This window comes from Myxine glutinosa, chromosome 14 (genome assembly GCF_964187855.1).
Source record: "Myxine glutinosa chromosome 14, kmMyxGlut1.1, whole genome shotgun sequence".
NCBI lineage: Eukaryota > Metazoa > Chordata > Myxini > Myxiniformes > Myxinidae > Myxine > Myxine glutinosa.
This window is the reverse complement of record NC_136274.1, coordinates 8163091-8184878: the sequence shown is the minus strand read 5'-3', so window position 1 is coordinate 8184878 and position 21788 is coordinate 8163091. Positions and strand designations below refer to the sequence as shown.

Here is a 21788-nt window from a genome sequence, read left to right as displayed (position 1 = left end):
AAAGAGATACTTCTGGAAAACGTACAGAAGTTTAACACAGTACTGTCCATGAATTGAGGTCGATATCAGTTTACATCACTTTCAAGGATCAATTTATTTGTTTCGAAATGTCAAATGTGGTTTTTGTTTCTTTTAAAGGTCACATTAACAAAATCGAGAATAATTTCAACATAATTCCAATGAACTTTTGGTTCTAAGACATCTTGAAAAGTAAGTTCAGCCCCACAAAAAAAATATTCCATATTAAATGCCAAGTCTGTATATATATATATGTGTGTGTGTGTGTGTGTGTGTGTGTGTGTGTGTAGATATATATATATATATATATATATATATATATGTATATATATATATGTGTGTGTGTGTGTGTGTGTGTGTGTGTGTGTGTGTGTGTGTATGTATGTATGTATATATATATATATATTAGGGTGGTGCTCAAAATAATTTCTTTTAAATATTTACTGGGACATGGCTTTATGTTGTTCCTTGTGTTACAAAATGAAAAGACACCAAATATGAAAGCAATCTGATGTTATTTAGGGGTGCCACATCAGCCTTCAAACTAAAGGTGTCTACAAAACTTTTCTATATATGGATCGAAAGCAAAACCAGAAGTTTGTTTTATGAAAATCCACCCTCCACTCACTTTCTTTGTATTCTAGCAAACACAAGTTACAATAGCTGCACAAATAGCACTATATTGCTATGAAAACTCAAATTCAATGGTAACAATCCAAATGTTCAGTTCATAAAATGAAGAGACACCATATCACATAATATTAAAAAACCCAAATATAATGAGAAATGTAACTCCTATTTCTGGGCCTGTTTTACCACTGTTGCCTTCTTGGCATCGGGGTACATCTTCCTGTGAGCAGCAACAACTTGGAGCAGAGCTTGCTTTTGCTCTTCATCCTTTGTAAGGAGCTTATTGTAGTCTTGTATCAATGCGACACCCCTTTCTGCCCTGTCGTTCACCATGACTAAGCCACTGGCGGCTTTCTTTGCTTCCTGAAAGCCGGTTTCTTGCTCCCATGAACCAGGATCCTTATCCATCCAATCAGTTGGGGTCCCTAGGACGCTGAAGAAATGCTTGGTGTGTTTTGTTATGAGGCCAGCGATTGACAGGGCGGTTCCTCGTTTGATAGCTGGTCTCTTTGGAGAGGGGTTTTCACCGTCATTTTTCAATGCTTCAATCATATTGATCTTGCTTTCTTTGTCAATTCTGGTGTCAAAGAATGCAAATGCCACTAGTACTGGGCTCATGTACCACGTGTGGCGGCCAAGTGCCTTCAAGGCTGCCTGAGCCATCTTCTGATTGATTTGTTCAAACTTTTCCAACTTCTTGAAGAGGTTAATGTCATTCAGGGGAGCCTCAATAGCTTGTGGAGCCCGAAACCAAACCTGTACATGCACAAAGCAGACAAAAATGTTGAAGGCTCGGAGTTCTCTCGCCTCTCGAAGTGTCAAGTGGAACTCTGACCGAAACATGAACACCTGTAGTGAATATAGTGCTTTTGCCATCCATCTGGCTCTGTGCATTGCTCCTGGAGCCATGATCCGGATTCCACGAGGTGGGATTCCTCCCATGTAGATGACAGTCAGTTCTAGGAGTTCACGATAATCATCTCGTGGCTGCTGATCTTTCAAACACACAAGAACGTTTTTGCTTCCAACACAGTGTCTACAGATCCCATTGAAGCCTTCCTCTCTGAGAATTGATCGTGAAGAAACTTCCTGTCCTCGGGGTTGGTGATTATGGCCTCCGAATCTGCATGCCTAAGATCAAACGTCTTCTCCAAGGAGGCCTTGAAGGATGCTTCCTTTTTCTCTTGGGTCGCACCACCCCGCTTTGCACCTTTTTGGAGGCTCCTCCATTCTTCATATAGCCTCTCCAAACGATGGATGCAGTGCTGCTTCGTCGTTGTAGGTAGGTGAGCTTTTTCCCAGAACTTCACAACCTCTTCAATGGTGAGGGTTGCACTCTCCCGGGCAGTGCGATTCTCCTTCTTCAGGTGATGGAAAAACAGGACAAGAGATTGATGCACAGTCGGGAGCTTGGCACCTTTGATGGCATCTCCAGAAGTAGACCCAATGAGATACACATTATCCTGAGCCCGAGTTTTCAATGAAACACTGGTACTAGCACATGCCATATCTGCAAAATAAGCAAGAATGTGGGTAAAATCCTGTTAATTCTTACTCCACAGGGTCACTCTCTACAAAAGAGCCACAGTCAATAAGTTAGGCCTACATATTACACACTAAAAAGCGTACCCCTGACCCCGGGAACCTGTACAAAACATGCATGAAAATTGCCCAGATAGTGATCATAGGAAGTCTCAAAACTGTATGTATAATATATTGTATATATATAATGTATAATGTGTATTTATGTATATTTATTATTTAATGTATATTTACTATATATTTATTTTTAATATTATATTTAATGTATATATATAATTATGTATTTATTTTGTGTATATACAGCCCCAAAAATGGGAATTCCTATTTTTGCATGGGGGAAAATTCATCACTGATGTGGCACCCCTCAATATTATTGGATTCCATTCAAATTTGGTGTGGTTTCCTTTGACACCACAAGGAACAAAAATAGACCATGTCCCGGAGAACATCTGCATTTTGCTTTTTTGAAGCCCACCCTAATATATATATATATGTGTGTGTGTTTTTATCTCTCCTTCTCTCTGTGGGGGTTAAACAGGTTTTCCCCTCTCACTCGACGCCGTCCTCCCTCCTCCCCCATTGATGTTGATTGATGAGAACGAAATTCTGATACAAGACCCTCGCAAGCTTTGATCACTTTCATTCTTTTGTTTGCTCCATGGACGAACTAGTGCGGACACCGATATATGGATTCACACGAACTTCATTCAAAAGCGATTTTCAATACGTTCTGGGATTTTAAAAAGGACATTTGGACCTTAATTTGTGTCACATTATTACGTTCATGAATCGGCCTAATCTGTCATGCAATCTTCATTTTATAGACAAACAACAAACACATATCGTTAAATATCGTTAAAGCAATAAAAATGTATACGGTATTCGATTGCAACATAAAGTTCGTTGTTTTGTCTAATTATGGTGCAGAGTGCTGGGGGACAACCAAGGAGGCAAGAGAGCAAAGGTATTTCAGGACGATTTACAAAAGGTTTTCTGGCCAGAAAGAATCTCAAATGAAGCAATAACGACAAAGATATAACAACGAATGAATTAACGAGAAAACATGGAGGGGGTTTGGGCATACGTTGAGGGAAGATAATAATCTGCATCTTCCTTCATTGTTCTGGTGAGTGTGCGGTGAGTACAGTACTGCTGTACAGTGTGCGGCGAGTACAATATTGCTGTACAGTGCGCGGTGAGTACAATATTGCTGTTCATCGTGCGGTGAGTACAATACTGCTGTACAGTGTGCGGTGAGTACAATACTGCTGTACAGTGTGCGGTGAGTACAATATTGCTGTACAGTGTGCGGTGAGTACAATATTGCTGTTCATCGTGCGGTGAGTACAATACTGCTGTACAGTGTGCGGTGAGTACAATACTGCTGTACAGTGTGCGGTGAGTACAATACTGCTGTACAGTGTGCGGTGAGTACAATACTGCTGTACAGTGTGCGGTGAGTACAATACTGCTGTACAGTGTGCGGTGAGTACAATACTGCTGTACAGTGTGCGGTGAGTACAATACTGCTGTACAGTGTGCGGTGAGTACAATACTGCTGTACAGTGTGCGGTGAGTACAATATTGCTGTTCATCGTGCGGTGAGTACAACTACAATATTGCTGTTCATCGTGCGGTGAGTACAATATTGCTGTTCATCGTGCGGTGAGTACAACTACAATATTGCTGTTCATCGTGCGGTGAGTACAACTACAATATTGCTGTTCATCGTGCGGTGAGTACAACTGCAATATTGCTGTTCATCGTGCGGTGAGTACAACTACAATATTGCTGTTCATCGTGCGGTGAGTACAGTACTGCTGTACAGTGTGCGGTGAGTACAGTACTCTACAGTGTGCGGCGAGTGCAATATTGCTGTACACTGTGTGGTGAGTACAATATTGCTGTACAGTGTGCGGTGAGTACAATATTGCTGTACAGTGTGCGGTGAGTACAATATTGCTGTACAGTGTGCGGTGAGTACAATATTGCTGTACAGTGTGCGGTGAGTACAATATTGCTGTACAGTGTGCGGTGAGTGCAGTACTGCTGTACAGTGTGCGGTGAGTACAATATTGCTGTTCATCGTGCGGTGAGTACAGTACTGCTGTACAGTGTGCGGTGAGTACAGTACTGCTGTACAGTGTGCGGTGAGTAAATACTGCTGTACAGTGTGTGGTTAGTACAGTATCATGTATCATACTGTACCATGAATTCATAGTACTGACACTGTATATTTACCTCCGCCACCAAAGGTGAATGGAGGTTATGTTTTCGCCCCTGTCTGTTTGTCCATTTGTTTGTTTGTGAACAAAATATCCCAAAGTTGTGGACGTATTCGGACGAAATTTGGCAGAGATGCATCGTATGTGACAAGGACGAAATGATTCGATTTTGGTGAAGATCCGGATCCGGCTAGTATAATCTGCTAAGTGATTCGTCACCATTGGGAGATCGGGCCAAAAACGATACATAGCAGGATATCTCAAAACGTTGTGGACGGATGATTTTGATTAAATGTGATTCTGTATATGTCATTTTCTGGTCTACTCTGGGATACAAAACGTAAACTGTTCACCTGGCGGAGGTATGCTCTCTACTGAGTGCCGTTGTAGTTCTTAATGTACTGTAATGAAATAACAGGGCTGGCAGGATGACCGACAGGTACGCACACTCCCCTCCAAGTCTCAGCTCTCTCTAGCCTGGGTTCGAAACCCGATCCAGGTATAAACCTCCATCCTGGTGTTTTATATACAGGTGGATTCATCAACCAATGCGTGCAGTTCCTCGGATGGACGTTAAGCCGGGTGTCCTGCCTGCCAGCATTAGTTGTTGGACGTTAAAGATCCCACGGTTTAATCCTTCGCCAAGAGTAGGCGAGCTATCGCCGGCACCCTCAACCAATTACAAATTCCTGCTCGAACCACTGCTGGGAAGGCAATGGCAAACCACCCAGTGTATAATCTTTGCCAAGAAACGGCAGCACCGACGCCTATAACAGACAGAGTCGGGTACATCATAATAAAATTAATGGTATTTCACCTTTCAGGTATCCCGTGAATACCTGAGCAATCACCGAATACACGTGTCTCGGTTTCGTTAATTAGCTATAGTTATCACAAGGTAACCTATTTTAAATACCGTGCACTCATCCTGATCAATCTCCCGATTAACATGAGAAGTACAGACGGGGTGACGTGTTAACCCCCACAAGAACCAACAAATCCTTTTGAAATCTGCTTCAAACAACACTCTACATCTGATAACACCTGAGAGTGAGTCGCGCGCCCCAAAGCGTTTGTACATAACACGTGACGCGCGCGCGCGCTCATTGCATTGTGACGTCATGTCCCTCGCCTTATCGCCACAACCTCGTCTCGGTATTAAGCGCTTAATCCCCTTTGTTGTGATGTTTGTTTGTACCGGCAAACTGAGGTTTCACTGTCGGCACCGAGACGGCGCTGGTGGTTCGGCTTGTGCCGGGATTAGAACGTTGGAATACATTGAAATAAAAACATGAAACGCTCAACTGCGAATTCCGAGTGTTGGTGAAAACGTGGAAAATGGTCAATTTGTGAAACTTGGACCAATGGTGTGTGCACGTCTGGACCACTGGTGTGTGCACGTCTGGACCACTGGTGTGTGCACGTCTGGACCAATGGTGTGTGCACGTCTGGACCAATGGTGTGTGCACGTCTGGACCACTGGTGTGTGCACGTCTGGACCAATGGTGTGTGCACGTCTGGACCACTGGTGTGTGCACGTCTGGACCACTGGTGTGTGCACGTCTGGACCAATGGTGTGTGCACGTCTGGACCACTGGTGTGTGCACGTCTGGACCACTGGTGTGTGCACGTCTGGACCAATGGTGTGTGCACGTCTGGACCAATGGTGTGTGCACGTCTGGACCAATGGTGTGTGCATGTCTGGACCACTGGTGTGTGCACGTCTGGACCAATGGTGTGTGCACGTCTGGACCAATGGTGTGTGCACGTCTGGGCCACTGGTGTGCACGTCTGGACCAATGGTGTGTGCACGTCTGGACCAATGGTGTGTGCACGTCTGGACCAATAGTGTGTGCACGTTTGGGCCACTCGTGTGTGCATGTTTGGACCAATGGTGTGTGCATGTTTGGACCAATGGTGTGTGCACGTCTGGAGCAATGGTGTGTGCACGTCTGGACCAATGGTGTGTGCATGTTTTGACCAATGGTGTGTGCATGTTTTGACCAATGGTGTGTGCATGTTTGGACCAATGGTGTGTGCACATTTGGAACAATGGTGTGTGCATATTTGGACCAATGGTGTTTGCACGTCTGGACGAATGGTGTGTGCACGTCTGGACCAATGGTGTGTGCATGTTTTGACCAATGGTGTGTGCATGTTTGGACCAATGGTGTGTGCATGTTTGGACCAATGGTGTGTGCACGTCTGGACCAATGGTGTGTGCACGTTTGGACCAATGGTGTGTGCACGTTTGACCAGACAATGTGGACGTCCCAAAGGTGAGGTATGCCGTGCTATTGTGCAGCCATTCTGTTTATAACATGCGTCATTACCTCCGCCACTGAAGGGGGACACAGCCTATGTTTTCACCATTGTCTGTCTGTCCGTGTCAGTCTGTTTGTCTCTGTGAACAGGATATCCCACAAAGTTGGTGACAGGTTTGGACGAAATTTGGTGGGCTGGTAAACTGTTCAGCCTGGTGGAGGTTTGGGCCCTACCGAGTGAGGTTGTAGTTCATGGATGTGCTCCGCTAGATTGTGTTTGGATTGCATTTCCTTGCTTCATGTGAGGATGTAAGGAATGGACGTCGTGGTACATTTCAGGTGCTTGGAATGTTTCAGGCTCCTGTATATTTTCTAAGTGTTGTAAACGTTTCTCGGTGAGTTCAAGCTCCTGGAGTTTTTGAAGGACATTAGAAAAGAAACCATCGATCCATCTCGGAAAGAAAATGATGCAACCTTTCCCCCCTTTTCTCAACAAGTCAATCAAGTTTCCTCCAAATCCGCCCAAAACTTCTTCAGACATCGTGCTATATATCGGTTTTTGCCCGATCACTCAATGGTGAAGAATCTCTTTTTAAAATTCTCTGCCGGATCTGGATCCGGATCTTCACCAAAATTGAATCATTTCTTCTTTGTCACACACCCAACCTGAACACCAAGTTTTGTCCGAATGCCTGCACAACTTTTTCAGATATCGTGCTATATATCGGTTTTTGCCCGATCTCTCAATGGTGAAGAATCCATAAAGTAATTCTCCGATCCAGATCCGGATCTTCACCAAAATCGAATCATTGCGTCCTGTCACATACCCAACCTCTCCACCGAATTTTGTCCGGATCCGTCCACAACGTTTTGAAATATCATGCTATCTTATTTTTGTTTTTTTCCCCATCACTCAATGGTGAAGAATCATTAAAAAAATTGTTTGATCCGGATCTGGATTCGAATCTTCACTAAAATTTAATACCTGCTTCCTTATCCGGCACCCAACATACCCACCAAGTTTCGTCCGAATCAGTCCACAACTTTTTGAAATATCTTGTTTTTTATCGTTTTTTCCCTCCATCTCTCAATGGTGAAGAATCCATAAAGTAATTCTCCGATCCAGATCCGGATCTTCACCAAAATCGAATCATTGCGTCCTGTCACATACCCAACCTCTCCACCGAATTTTGTCCGAATCCGCCCACAACGTTTTGAAATATCTTGTTTTTTTATCGTTTTTTTCCTCCATCTCTCAATGGTGAAGAATAAACCGGATCTGGATCCGGATTCGAATCTTCACTAAACTTTAATAACTACTTCCTTATCCGGCACCCAACATACCCACCAAGTTTCGTCCGAATCCGTCCACAACTTTTTGAAATATCTTGTTTTTTTATCGTTTTTTTCCCCATCACTCAATGGTGAAGAATAAACCGGATCTGGATCCGGATTCGAATCTTCACTAAACTTTAATAACTACTTCCTTATCCGGCACCCAACATACCCACCAAGTTTCGTCCGAATCCGTCCACAACTTTTTGAAATATCTTGTTTTTTTATCGTTTTTTCCCTCCATCTCTCAATGGTGAAGAATCCATAAAGTAATTCTCTGATCCAGATCCGGATCTTCACCAAAATCGAATCATTGCGTCCTGTCACATACCCAACCTCTCCACCGAATTTTGTCCGAATCCGTCCACAACGTTTTGAAATATCATGCTATCTTATTTTTGTTTTTTTCCCCATCACTCAATGGTGAAGAATCATTAAAAAAATTGTTTGATCCGGATCTGGATTCGAATCTTCACTAAAATTTAATAACTACTTCCTTATCCGGCACCCAACATACCCACCAAGTTTCGTCCGAATCAGTCCACAACTTTTTGAAATATCTTGTTTTTTTATCGTTTTTTCCCTCCATCTTTCAATGGTGAAAAAAATTCTCGGATCTAGCTCCGGATCTTCACCAAAATTGAATCATTTCTTCTTTGTCACACACCCAACCTGAACACCAAGTTTTGTCCGAATGCCTGCACAACTTTTTCAGATATCGTGCTATATATCGGTTTTTGCCCGATCTCTCAATGGTGAAGAATCCATAAAGTAATTCTCTGATCCAGATCCGGATCTTCACCAAAATCGAATCATTGCGTCCTGTCACATACCCAACCTCTCCACCAAGTTTTGTCCGAATCCGTCCACAACGTTTTGAAATATCATGCTATCTTATTTTTGTTTTTTTCCCCATCACTCAATGGTGAAGAATCATTTAAAAAATTGTTTGATCCGGATCTGGATTCGAATCTTCACTAAACTTTAATAACTGCTTCCTTATCCGGCACCAAACATATCCACGAAGTTTCGTCCGAATCAGTCCACAACGTTTTGAAATATCATGCTATCTTATTTTTGTTTTTTTCCCCATCACTCAATGGTGAAGAATAAACCGGATCTGGATCCGGATCTGGATTCGAATCTTCACTAAAATTTAATAACTACTTCCTTATCCGGCACCCAACATACCCACCAAGTTTCGTCCGAATCAGTCCACAACTTTTTGAAATATCTTGTTTTTTTATCGTTTTTTCCCTCCATCTTTCAATGGTGAAAAAAATTCTCGGATCTAGCTCCGGATCTTCACCAAAATTGAATCATTTCTTCTTTGTCACACACCCAACCTGAACACCAAGTTTTGTCCGAATGCCTGCACAACTTTTTCAGATATCGTGCTATATATCGGTTTTTGCCCGATCTCTCAATGGTGAAGAATCCATAAAGTAATTCTCTGATCCAGATCCGGATCTTCACCAAAATCGAATCATTGCGTCCTGTCACATACCCAACCTCTCCACCAAGTTTTGTCCGAATCCGTCCACAACGTTTTGAAATATCATGCTATCTTATTTTTGTTTTTTTCCCCATCACTCAATGGTGAAGAATCATTTAAAAAATTGTTTGATCCGGATCTGGATTCGAATCTTCACTAAACTTTAATAACTGCTTCCTTATCCGGCACCAAACATATCCACGAAGTTTCGTCCGAATCAGTCCACAACGTTTTGAAATATCATGCTATCTTATTTTTGTTTTTTTCCCCATCACTCAATGGTGAAGAATAAACCGGATCTGGATCCGGATCTGGATTCGAATCTTCACTAAAATTTAATAACTACTTCCTTATCCGGCACCCAACATACCCACCAAGTTTCGTCCGAATCAGTCCACAACTTTTTGAAATATCTTGTTTTTTTATCGTTTTTTCCCTCCATCTTTCAATGGTGAAAAAAATTCTCGGATCTAGCTCCGGATCTTCACCAAAATTGAATCATTTCTTCTTTGTCACACACCCAACCTGAACACCAAGTTTTGTCCGAATGCCTGCACAACTTTTTCAGATATCGTGCTATATATCGGTTTTTGCCCGATCTCTCAATGGTGAAGAATCCATAAAGTAATTCTCTGATCCAGATCCGGATCTTCACCAAAATCGAATCATTGCGTCCTGTCACATACCCAACCTCTCCACCAAGTTTTGTCCGAATCCGTCCACAACGTTTTGAAATATCATGCTATCTTATTTTTGTTTTTTTCCCCATCACTCAATGGTGAAGAATCATTTAAAAAATTGTTTGATCCGGATCTGGATTCGAATCTTCACTAAACTTTAATAACTACTTCCTTATCCGGCACCCAACATACCCACCAAGTTTCGTCCGAATCAGTCCACAACTTTTTGAAATATCTTGTTTTTTATCGTTTTTTCCCTCCATCTTTCATATGGTGAAAAAAATTCTCGGATCTAGCTCCGGATCCAGATCTTCACCAAAATCGAGTCATTTCGTCCTTGCCACTCTGAGTCTTGAGTTAATCTACTATCAACCTTTCCTAATACATGTTTTCTATGAGTTTCCTAATCCACCCACCAGTTCCCACGTATTTCAATGTTTCCCTTTCAATTTCCCCTCCCTTAAATGGTGTTTTCCCCACGTGACTTCAATGCCAAAGTATAATGATTTATTCCTTTCCTGATGAAGACTGAAGGATTTATTTTGTCGTGCTCTATTCTTTCCACTTCAGCGAGGACCCATGGCGCGTTTCAAAGCTTATCAAGAGCTACATGCAGCAACACAACATCCCCCAGAGGGAGGTTGTGGATGCTACGGGCCTGAATCAGTCCCATCTGTCTCAGCACCTCAACAAGGGCACCCCCATGAAGAACCAGAAGCGTGCGTCACTCTACATGTGGTACATTTGCAAAAAGAGAGAAATCCTGCGTCGTAAGTACTTTGAGCACACTCGGCGGTCGATCTCCGTGTGCACGGGCTTACTCTGTGAGCTCTGATCTATGAGCTTTCCTTGCACACCACCATGAGTCTTAAGAACTCCAAAAGGATTTGTACTAAGTTATATCACCACCATTACCATACCGATCAATGCTTTGCTGCATAATGAGAATTTTCAATAAATTGGCAAGAATTTATTGAACCTCCAACTTACCTGAGGATAATTATTACTTGGCCGATCGGAATGTACTTGGCGAATCCTGTTCATAGTCATATCTTGCTTAGCGGTTAGGGTGCCGCCTTGGGATCCTAGGATCCTGGGTTCGTTGGCTTAGCGGTTAGGGTGCCGTCTTGGGATCCTGGGTTCGTTGGCTTAGCGGTTAGGGTGCCGGCTTAGGATCCTCGGATCCTGGGTTCGTTGGGTTAGCGGTTAGGGTGCCGCCTTGGGATCCTAGGATCCTGGGTTCGTTGGCTTAGCGGTTAGGGTGCCGCCTTGGGATCCTAGGATCCTGGGTTCGTTGGCTTAGCGGTTAGGGTGCCGTCTTGGGATCCTAGGATCCTGGGTTCGTTGGCTTAGCAGTTAGGGTGCCGGCTTGGGATCCTAGGATCCTGGGTTCGTTGGCTTAGCGGTTAGGGTGCTGGCTTGGGATCCTAGGATCCTGGGTTCATTGGCTTAGCGGTTAGGGTGCTGGCTTGGGATCCTAGGATCCTGGGTTCGTTGGCTTAGCGGTTAGGGTGCCGGCTTGGGATCCTAGGATTCTGGGTTCGTTGGCTTAGCGGTTAGGGTGCCGCCTTGGGATCCTAGGATCCTGGGTTCGTTGGCCTAGCGGTTAGGGTGCCGGCTTGGGATCCTAGGATCCTGAGTTCGAATCCCGGTAGATCGCTGAATTAACGCCAGGGAGGTTGACTCAGCCTGTCATCCTTCCGAGGTCAGCAAATTGAGTACCAGCTTGCTGGGATGAATGATCCCGGTGCGTACCCTGATTTAGAATAGGTACACCTTATCCCTGCGCGTCGTAAGAGGCGACCAAGGGTTGGCGTCAGGAAGGGCATCAGGCCATAAAAACATTGCCTCAAACAGGGCTCAGATTGGATGAACAAGGTTTTGTGTGAGTGAAAGTGAAATTGAAACACATACGTTGATTTGTATGAGGCATGCAAATTGTTTAAATAAATTAATAAACCGTCGGTCGGTCGGACGAATTGTATCGAAGCAGAACTGTACGTACTTTAATATAACTTGAAATGAGTGATGAAGACTTTTTCCACCTGTTCTAAGTTCTCAGTGTTTCCATTTGTGGAATTCTGTGTGAGTTGTAAGAACGATGTAATTGGCTCCCTTCTGATCGAGTGGTCCAGAGTTGATTCCCAGTCCAAGATCTCCCTGATTTAGTGACGTCTCCAGAGTTGGTTCGCAGTCCACGATTTCCCTGATTTAGTGACGTGTCCAGAGTTGATTCCCAGTCCACGATTTCCCCGATTTAGTGACATGTTCAGAGTTGATTCCTAGTCCACGATTTCCCTGATTTAGTGACGTGTCCAGAGTTGATTCCCAGTCCACGATTTCCCTGATTTAGTGACCTGTCCAGAATTGATTCCCAGTCCACGATTTCCCTGATTTAGTGACGTGTCCAGAGTTGATTCCCAGTCCACGATTTCCCTGATTTAGTGACGTGTCCAGAGTTGATTCCCAGTCCACGATTTCCCTGATTTAGTGACGTGTCCAGAGTTGATTCCCAGTCCACGATTTCCCTGATTTAGTGACGTGTCCAGATTGGATGACCTGGACATCATCCAGATTCTGGATTCCCAGTCCACGATTTCCCTGATTTAGTGACGTGTCCAGAGTTGATTCCCAGTCCACGATTTCCCCGATTTAATGATCACCACTCGTCGTGGGGTGACGTGTCCAGAGTTGATTCCCAGTCCACGATTTCCCTGATTTAGTGACGTGTCCAGATTGGATGATCTGGACATCATCCAGATCCTGGATTCCCAGTCCACGATTTCCCTGATTTCGTGACGGGTCCAGAGTTGATTCCCAGTCCACGATTTCCCTGATTTTGTGATGTGTCCAGAGTTGATTCCCAGTCCACGATTTCCCTGATTTAGTGACGTGCCCAGAGTTGATTCCCAGTCCACGATTTAATGATCACCACTCGTCGTGGGGTGACGTGTCCAGAGTTGATTCCCAGTCCACGATCTCCCTGATTTAGTGACGTGTCCAGAGTTGATTCCCAGTCCACGATCTCCCTGATTTAGTGACGTGTCCAGAGTTGATTCCCAGTCCACGATCTCCCTGATTTAATGACGTGTCCAGAGTTGATTCCCAGTCCACGATCTCCCTGATTTAGTGACGTGTCCAGTGTTGATTCCCAGTCCAGGATCTCCCTGATTTAATGATGTGTCCAGAGTTGATACCCAGTCCACGATCTCCCTGATTTAGTGACGTGTCCAGAGTTGATTCCCAGTCCACGATCTCCCTGATTTAGTGACGTGTCCAGAGTTGATTCCCAGTCCACGATCTCCCTGATTTAGTGATGTGTCCAGAGTTGATTCCCAGTCCACGATCTCCCTGATTTAATGACGTGTCCAGAGTTGATTCCCAGTCCAAGATCTCCCTGATTTAGTGACGTGTCCAGAGTTGATTCCCAGTCCACGAACTCCCTGATTTAGTGATGTGTCCAGAGTTGATTCCCAGTCCACGATCTCCCTGATTTAATGACGTGTCCAGAGTTGATTCCCAGTCCACGATTTCCCTGATTTAGTGACGTGCCCAGAGTTGATTCCCAGTCCACGATTTCCCTGATTTAGTGACCTGTCCAGAATTGATTCCCAGTCCACGATTTCCCCGATTTAATGATCACCACTCGTCGTGGGGTGACGTGTCCAGAGTTGATTCCCAGTCCACGATCTCCCTGATTTAGTGACGTGTCCAGAGATGATTCCCAGTCCACGATCTCCCTGATTTAGTGACGTGTCCAGAGTTGATTCCCAGTCCACGATCTCCCTTATTTAATGACGTGTCCAGAGTTGATTCCCAGTCCATGATCTCCCTGATTTAGTGACGTGTCCAGAGTTGATTCCCAGTCCACGAGCTCCCTGATTTAGTGACGTGTCCAGAGTTGATTCCCAGTCCACGATCTCCCTGATTTAGTGACGTGTCCAGAGTTGATTCCCAGTCCACGAGCTCCCTGATTTAGTGACGTGTCCAGAGTTGATTCCCAGTCCACGATCTCCCTGATTTTGTGACGTGTCCAGAGTTGATTCCCAGTCCACGATTTCCCTGATTTAGTGACGTGTCCAGAGTTGATTCCCAGTCCACGATTTCCCCGATTTAATGATCACCACTCGTCGTGGGGTGACGTGTCCAGAGTTGATTCCCAGTCCACGATTTCCCTGATTTAGTGACGTGTCCAGATTGGATGATCTGGACATCATCCAGATCCTGGATTCCCAGTCCACGATTTCCCTGATTTCGTGACGGGTCCAGAGTTGATTCCCAGTCCACGATTTCCCTGATTTTGTGATGTGTCCAGAGTTGATTCCCAGTCCACGATTTCCCTGATTTAGTGACGTGCCCAGAGTTGATTCCCAGTCCACGATTTAATGATCACCACTCGTCGTGGGGTGACGTGTCCAGAGTTGATTCCCAGTCCACGATCTCCCTGATTTAGTGACGTGTCCAGAGTTGATTCCCAGTCCACGATCTCCCTGATTTAGTGACGTGTCCAGAGTTGATTCCCAGTCCACGATCTCCCTGATTTAATGACGTGTCCAGAGTTGATTCCCAGTCCACGATCTCCCTGATTTAGTGACGTGTCCAGTGTTGATTCCCAGTCCAGGATCTCCCTGATTTAATGATGTGTCCAGAGTTGATACCCAGTCCACGATCTCCCTGATTTAGTGACGTGTCCAGAGTTGATTCCCAGTCCACGATCTCCCTGATTTAGTGACGTGTCCAGAGTTGATTCCCAGTCCACGATCTCCCTGATTTAGTGATGTGTCCAGAGTTGATTCCCAGTCCACGATCTCCCTGATTTAATGACGTGTCCAGAGTTGATTCCCAGTCCAAGATCTCCCTGATTTAGTGACGTGTCCAGAGTTGATTCCCAGTCCACGATCTCCCTGATTTAGTGATGTGTCCAGAGTTGATTCCCAGTCCACGATCTCCCTGATTTAATGACGTGTCCAGAGTTGATTCCCAGTCCACGATTTCCCTGATTTAGTGACGTGCCCAGAGTTGATTCCCAGTCCACGATTTCCCTGATTTAGTGACCTGTCCAGAATTGATTCCCAGTCCACGATTTCCCCGATTTAATGATCACCACTCGTCGTGGGGTGACGTGTCCAGAGTTGATTCCCAGTCCACGATCTCCCTGATTTAGTGACGTGTCCAGAGATGATTCCCAGTCCACGATCTCCCTGATTTAGTGACGTGTCCAGAGTTGATTCCCAGTCCACGATCTCCCTTATTTAATGACGTGTCCAGAGTTGATTCCCAGTCCATGATCTCCCTGATTTAGTGACGTGTCCAGAGTTGATTCCCAGTCCACGAGCTCCCTGATTTAGTGACGTGTCCAGAGTTGGTTCGCAGTCCACGATCTCCCTGATTTAATGACGTGTCCAGAGTTGATTCCCAGTCCACGATCTCCCTGATTTAATGACGTGTCCAGAGTTGGTTCGCAGTCCACGATTTCCCTGATTTAGTGACGTGTCCAGAGTTGATTCCCAGTCCACGATCTCCCTGATTTAGTGACGTGTCCAGAGTTGATTCCCAGTCCACGATTTCCCTGATTTAGTGACGTGTCCAGAGTTGATTCCCAGTACACGATCTCCCTGATTTAGTGACGTGTCCAGAGTTGATTCCCAGTCCACGATCTCCCTGATTTAGTGATGACCACTCGTTGAGATCTCCTGATACCTCAGGGAATTCTGATGACATAGACACATTTATTTGGCCTCATTTCTGGCTAAGAATATCTCTTGCTCAAATGATGTCATAAGCATATTTTCTTCCATAGATAATTCAAGAAAATCACCTTAACCTCCTCTACGAGGGTTTGTTGCTTCACCTTACTCGTACAGCACTAGGTAAGGACGCACCCTCCATGTTTGCGTTGCAGTCGCCTTATGTTTAATGCAACAAATGGGGGAATACTCAAATGAATCTGCAATATGAACTGGTATTAATTGTGTGACTTCAATGCCAACTAGAACGGCACTCAGTTGAGCACATACCTCTGCCAGGCTGAATATTTTACGTTTATACCCCACTGATAGACCGGATCTGAATCCAGACCTGAATCAAAATTGAATCGGCTTGTTCTTGTCACCTACCCAACTCATCCACACAGTTTTGTCATAATCCATCCGTAACTTTTTAAGATAAATTGCTGTATATCGTTTTTGGCCTCATCTCTCAATGATGCCGAATAACTTTTTAAAATTCTAGGATCCGGATCCGGATCTTCACCAAAATATAATCAATTCTAATAACTACAGTAAAGGGATGTATAACTAGTTTTGCCTGGGATTAAACATGAGGCGACTGCAAAGCAAACATGGAGGGTACGTCCTTACCTAGTGCTGTACGAGTAAGGTGATGCATCAAACCCTCGTGGAGGAGGTTCAGCTGATTGCCTTTAATCATTTATGGAAGAAAAATATGCTTATGATATAATTTGAGCAAGAGATATTTTGATATCTTGTTCAAACGGTAGGACAGGTAAACAGTTGCATACCAGAGTGAGATTCAGGTCAGGTTATGAGGAGAACAAAAGGTCACACAATGCAGGGAGGGTATTTTGATGGTCTGCGACAGCCATCTTGGCTTTCTGGGGGGAAGAGTGAGACTGAACAAAACTAGAAGAAACACTTCTTATGTAAGGAAAGGGTGTCAAGTGGGGAAAGCAAAGACATGGAAAGAGCACAGGAAAATTCTGACAACATTTGGGATCCAACATATTCGGTTTATTTGTCCATCACGTCGGAATGTCCCTGTCCGTTGTGTAACCCTTCTCAGGGGTGGATCCAGGAATTTCAAGACGAGGGGGGGGGGGGGTGCATGAAACTATAGCGCTGGGGGGGGGGGGATAAAGGGGGAGTCTGGGGGTCTTCACCCAGGAAATTAAAAAAATTGATCGTCAGAAACGGCATTTCGTGCGTTCTTCGAAGTTTCTACAGTTCCTTGTGTTCTTCCCTGGTCCAACAGTTCAGCAGATTCGCACCGCCTGCACCCTCATCCTGGATCGAAGGGGGGGGGGGGTGCGCACCCCCTGCACCCCCCCCCTGGATCCACCCCTGCTTGTCCAAGATCCTTGAAGATGGTCAGCACAAATGAGGGGGAAAGCCCTTGGACATGAGACTTAGACACTATACAATTTGTCCTGATGATATCAAGTCATGAAATGGATATAAGTTGCAAGTGCTCTACATTAAAAAAGGAACGCCATGCGATTTAAGTTGAAGCTGGAGGAGTAAGCGCACTCCCCTCAAGACTCAGGACAAACGGATATGCAGAGTCAGGTTGAGTGGAACAGAAAGTGGAACCACAGGTTGAGTGTACCGCAAGCCTATTACCAGAGTGACTTTCTCTCACCACACACACCATCACCTGTAAAGGGTGGAGTTTTTGTTACCTTTTGCTGCGGGTTCCAAAGTCCAAAGACCATTGAACCTTTTGGTTGGCAAAAATGCTAAAGTAATAGGTAAAGGTGTTACAATTGAAGGACTTTCTTATTTGACAGGTTTATTGAACGATGAGGCCTAAACAATGGTGGTTCTTTATTTATTTATTTAAAAATCTAATCATGATTGTCTGTGATCATTTATTTTTGATCGAGGTTCAAAGAGAACTAAAGTTACACGTTTTGCTGCCAATGCTGATTTTTGCTTTGGCAATGGTGGGCACACAATGACCTACTCCTTTTGAAAGGTACCATGAGAACACCCAAAAGCAAAATGCTCATGGTTGGGATACTCTTCTTAATGTCCCTCCAAAGGACGACTTACCGATTGATGCAACACCCTGCCCACAAAGCACCATAGGAATACTCAGGAAGTCAGGAGTAGTGAGGAATTGAACCTAAACTAGACCCCTCAAAAGAGAGTGCACTACCTCTGAGATATCCAATCTGTCCCTACATGAGTAACATGTCAGAGCTGGAGAGTCAGTGTTTTGCATGTTAAGTTAGTGTGATAATAGTCTGCATGATGAAATTGCTTTTGGGATAAACCGTATCCTAAACGAACGGTCAACACAGAACTTTGTACTCCGAGTCATTTTGTATCAATCTATCATGGTCGTTACTGTCAGATTACATACAATGTATGAAGTGCAAAACACGTTGTTGTTTTCCGGATTTTACTTGGTTATCCCAAGTATGCACATTGAAATTCATTTGCAGAATTCAGCCACAGTGTAACGCTGGGTATCGCCGGAGGTGTGGAGGACGTCACAAGCGACGAACCGCTTGGCAAACGCTCTCGTCGGAACCGCTTCAAGTGGGGCCCGGCATCGCAGCAGATCCTCCGGCAGGCATACGAGAGGCAGAAGAACCCGAGCAAGGAAGAGAGAGAAGCGCTCGTGGAAGAGTGCAACAGGTGTGTTATCAAGTTCTTCCTCTACAGCTTAGGCTTCCTGATAAACCAACCCGCAGGGCCCTTGGCAACTCAGGTTTCTGCAAAGTTAACTTAACAAGCAAAGTACCCTTCTGACCGAACTTTGCTCTCATATATTAGTGGAAAAGCTACTTTTCTGGTGTCAGAAAAGCAAAGGGAACTTAGATCGGAATGAATTCTCTACCCACAAATCATGTTATCCTGCAAAGTACATACCTGAGCAACACACCTTAGCACGTATATATCAAGAAGGGCAAACGGAAGAGAAAAAGGGCAAGAGAGAAAAACTCCAGCAAACATGCCACAGCTAATGGCACTCAGCTCTGATTGTCTCCTCTTGTCAGCTGAACTGATGAGATATGGACATTGGTAAGAGGGGCAACGGTGGATAAGGTTTGCAACTGACACAGTTTTACAAGGAGCGTACTATGAAAATGCACGAAATTACCATCCTCGTTATGACAGTGAAGCATATCGAGTATATTTTCCATTCGTGTGGAATCTGCGCTGATGCAATCCTTGTATTTCTCGCCAGGGCGGAGTGTCTGCAGCGTGGCGTTTCACCGTTGCAAGTGCATGGTCTTGGATCTAACTTAGTCACGGAAGTTCGGGTGTACAACTGGTTTGCAAACCGCCGCAAGGAGGAGGCTTTCAGACACAAGGTTGCTCTGGATGCCTACGAGTCGGGCAGCGAACCCACGCACAGCATTGCGGGGAACTCTCCTTCACCGGGACACATTATCGGTATGCCTCGTCACCACATCTTTGCGAAACCTTCAATTGCATGTTGGTGCTTTGAGATTTTTTTCAGTTTACAGAATCTTACTATAATTCACCAAATGTCCGTCCGTCTGTCTGTCTGTCCGTTCGAAGGTACCGCAAAAACGGCTGAACCGATCGCAACGATATTTTGGGTGGGTAATCCTAGGACCCCCTGGAGTAAAATAGGCTATATTGTTTTTCCAATTTTTCCAATTTTCCAATTTTCCAGTTTTTCCAAACACGATTGAATAATATTTACCGATATGAACAGTGATGTGGCTTTTGTTGAAATTCTACGGACCAGGAGAGAGTAGATCGACTCCTGACGAACTCTTCCTATATAAACGTGCGGCTCTGAAGTAACACGGTAGCGTGTGCAAAGCGACTGAGAAACAGGTGTAGCGGCCGCTTCCATGTTACAGATTCGGCGCGCACTCTTCACACATAAACGTGCGACTGAGAAAGACGTGTAGCGGCCACTTCCGTTTTGCAGAATTCAATCTTTTTCAAAATGGGCGCCATGTACTGTTTAGATTTTGATGATTTGCGTGTGATATGATTCAACGGATGTTTATATGAATCGTTTAAAATAAAAAAAGGCCTCAATTTCTGATATTTTGCCTCTTCATTTGGGCCTCCCAATTGAAGCCCCGCCCGTAGGATGGGTACCGTTGCTAGTATATTTAATTGGTGTATTTAGGATACTAAGACTGACAGCATGGTGCAGACATTGTGCACTTACCTTTCAGCTGTCTAGTCTAGGTTTGATATTCCTTTCCTGACTGTAAACTGCCAGATTGGTGCTTCGCTGGCAGGGTATTTCATCACAAACTGTCATCCCTGTGATTGAGACGTTAAGTCGGGTATCTGGTCTGATAGCATTAGTTGGTGGATGTAAAAGGCCGCACAGTGTTTTTTTTGCAACGAAGAGGAGAGTTATCACAGGTAATGTGTACAATTGATAAATTCTTACCCAAATTCACCATCAGTCTAATATCTGGCCTGGGAAGCCGGTTCGTGAAAGACTTGGTAAAATAAGTCTCCTAGCCGCCCCTATGAGAAGGTGGGGAATAATTGGGGCCATAGTAGTAGTAGTAGTAGTGGTAGTACTGGTAGTAATAGTAGTAATGGTAGTTTTAGAAGTAGTTATTTATGTGACCAAACTGTCATTTATTTTACTCAGCAGGCCTTCTTCGTTATGATTTAAACTTCGCAGTGAGGATACGTACACCAAAAAAAAAAAATGTAAACACTTATAAAAACATTTATCTGTTGTGTAACTTGGTTTGTTTAGTTTCTGTATTTCTTTCTGTGCGTGTTTAGCACCATCTGAAACTCCATACTCGTCGGGGTAAAAGAAACCGTGCTCCCCGAGTTCCTCCACCGTGACTGCCAATTGGTGTGGCGACCTTTGTTTTAACCTGCCCTTTTCCACGCTTTATTGCTTTGCGACCGCTGTGCTCTTTTTCACTGGCCATTTCCTATTTCCTCGGTGATTTATCCTCGACTTGAAATTTGTAGTGATTTATTTCGTCGCCTTTGTAGCTTGTAAAGCATATGTGGTTGAGTGTGCTTTGCGGCGGCGGTCTTCGTGCCAAACCCTGCTGTCAGGCTAATTGCTCAAAAAAACATGTCGTGGTGGACCTAAAAAGAACCACAAAATGGTCATTCGTATCACTTTGGGAATTTGTACCGAACACTCACGAGATGTACCTTCTAACTCCTCGAAGCCTTGGAGAAAAAAAATTCTGCAAATACTACTGCCTCAATGAGATGAGACTGCCTCAATGAGAAAAATAAATGGAGTATTTCTGGGGTTAGGCCGGTGTAATGAAGGTGAAGGTTCACCACCTTGTGAGAGTGTGGAGCGAGTACTCACACCCTTTGTCTGGACCAGGAGTGATTGAGACAAGCAAAGGCCTAGTTGGAAACATGTTTTTGTTCCACTCAGTCGGGGGTTTTTCAGATGCAGACTACAGGCCCTGCATTTTGGCTGTTGTGATGAAACGGGGAAAAGGCCCCTACTCCATCCCATAGTGTCATAACCTATTGGCTCGGTGAGCTATTGTGTTACATAAAGCAAGTGGCTTGGTCGGGTTGACTCACGGGGTGGCCTCGGTATAACTGAAAAACATTTTGGGGGTTGTTCAGATGGCCAAAATCCAAATGCTGCCCGAACATCTGTCTACTATGCCTTAAATTGGTAATAACAATCAAACCAGATAAATTGTTAGTACAAACATTGAAATAAAATTTTACACGAGTTTTCATTGGGTGATTAGCTTTAAGTGAGTAACTCAATCTTTAAGTGGGTATGGCCTTGTTGCATTGGCCTGGTTAGGGTGGGTTCACATTTCCATGGCAGCTCTGCTGGGTAGGCAGTAACAAACTACTCACTTTATTCCAAACTACCCGGTGTATTCCCAAACTACCTGGTG

The 21788-nt window shown here is 44.5% G+C and overlaps 1 protein-coding gene across 4 annotated transcripts in view; it reads left to right on the top strand.

The window, feature by feature from the left end:
* Window positions 1-21788, top strand: part of LOC137439405 (hepatocyte nuclear factor 1-beta) — a 113562-nt gene that overhangs the window by 8481 nt on the left and 83293 nt on the right. For all 4 annotated transcript variants that reach the window (XR_013621421.1, XR_013621422.1, XM_068135130.2 and 1 more), the window contains exons 2-4: window positions 10760-10959; window positions 18375-18570; window positions 19124-19332. Coding sequence is in view for 2 of the 4 variants with exons in the window: in XM_068135130.2 (XP_067991231.2) it covers window positions 10760-10959; window positions 18375-18570; window positions 19124-19332 (605 nt within the window). In the remaining 2 variants the exon portion in view is untranslated. The remainder of the gene's footprint in view (window positions 1-10759; window positions 10960-18374; window positions 18571-19123; window positions 19333-21788) is intronic.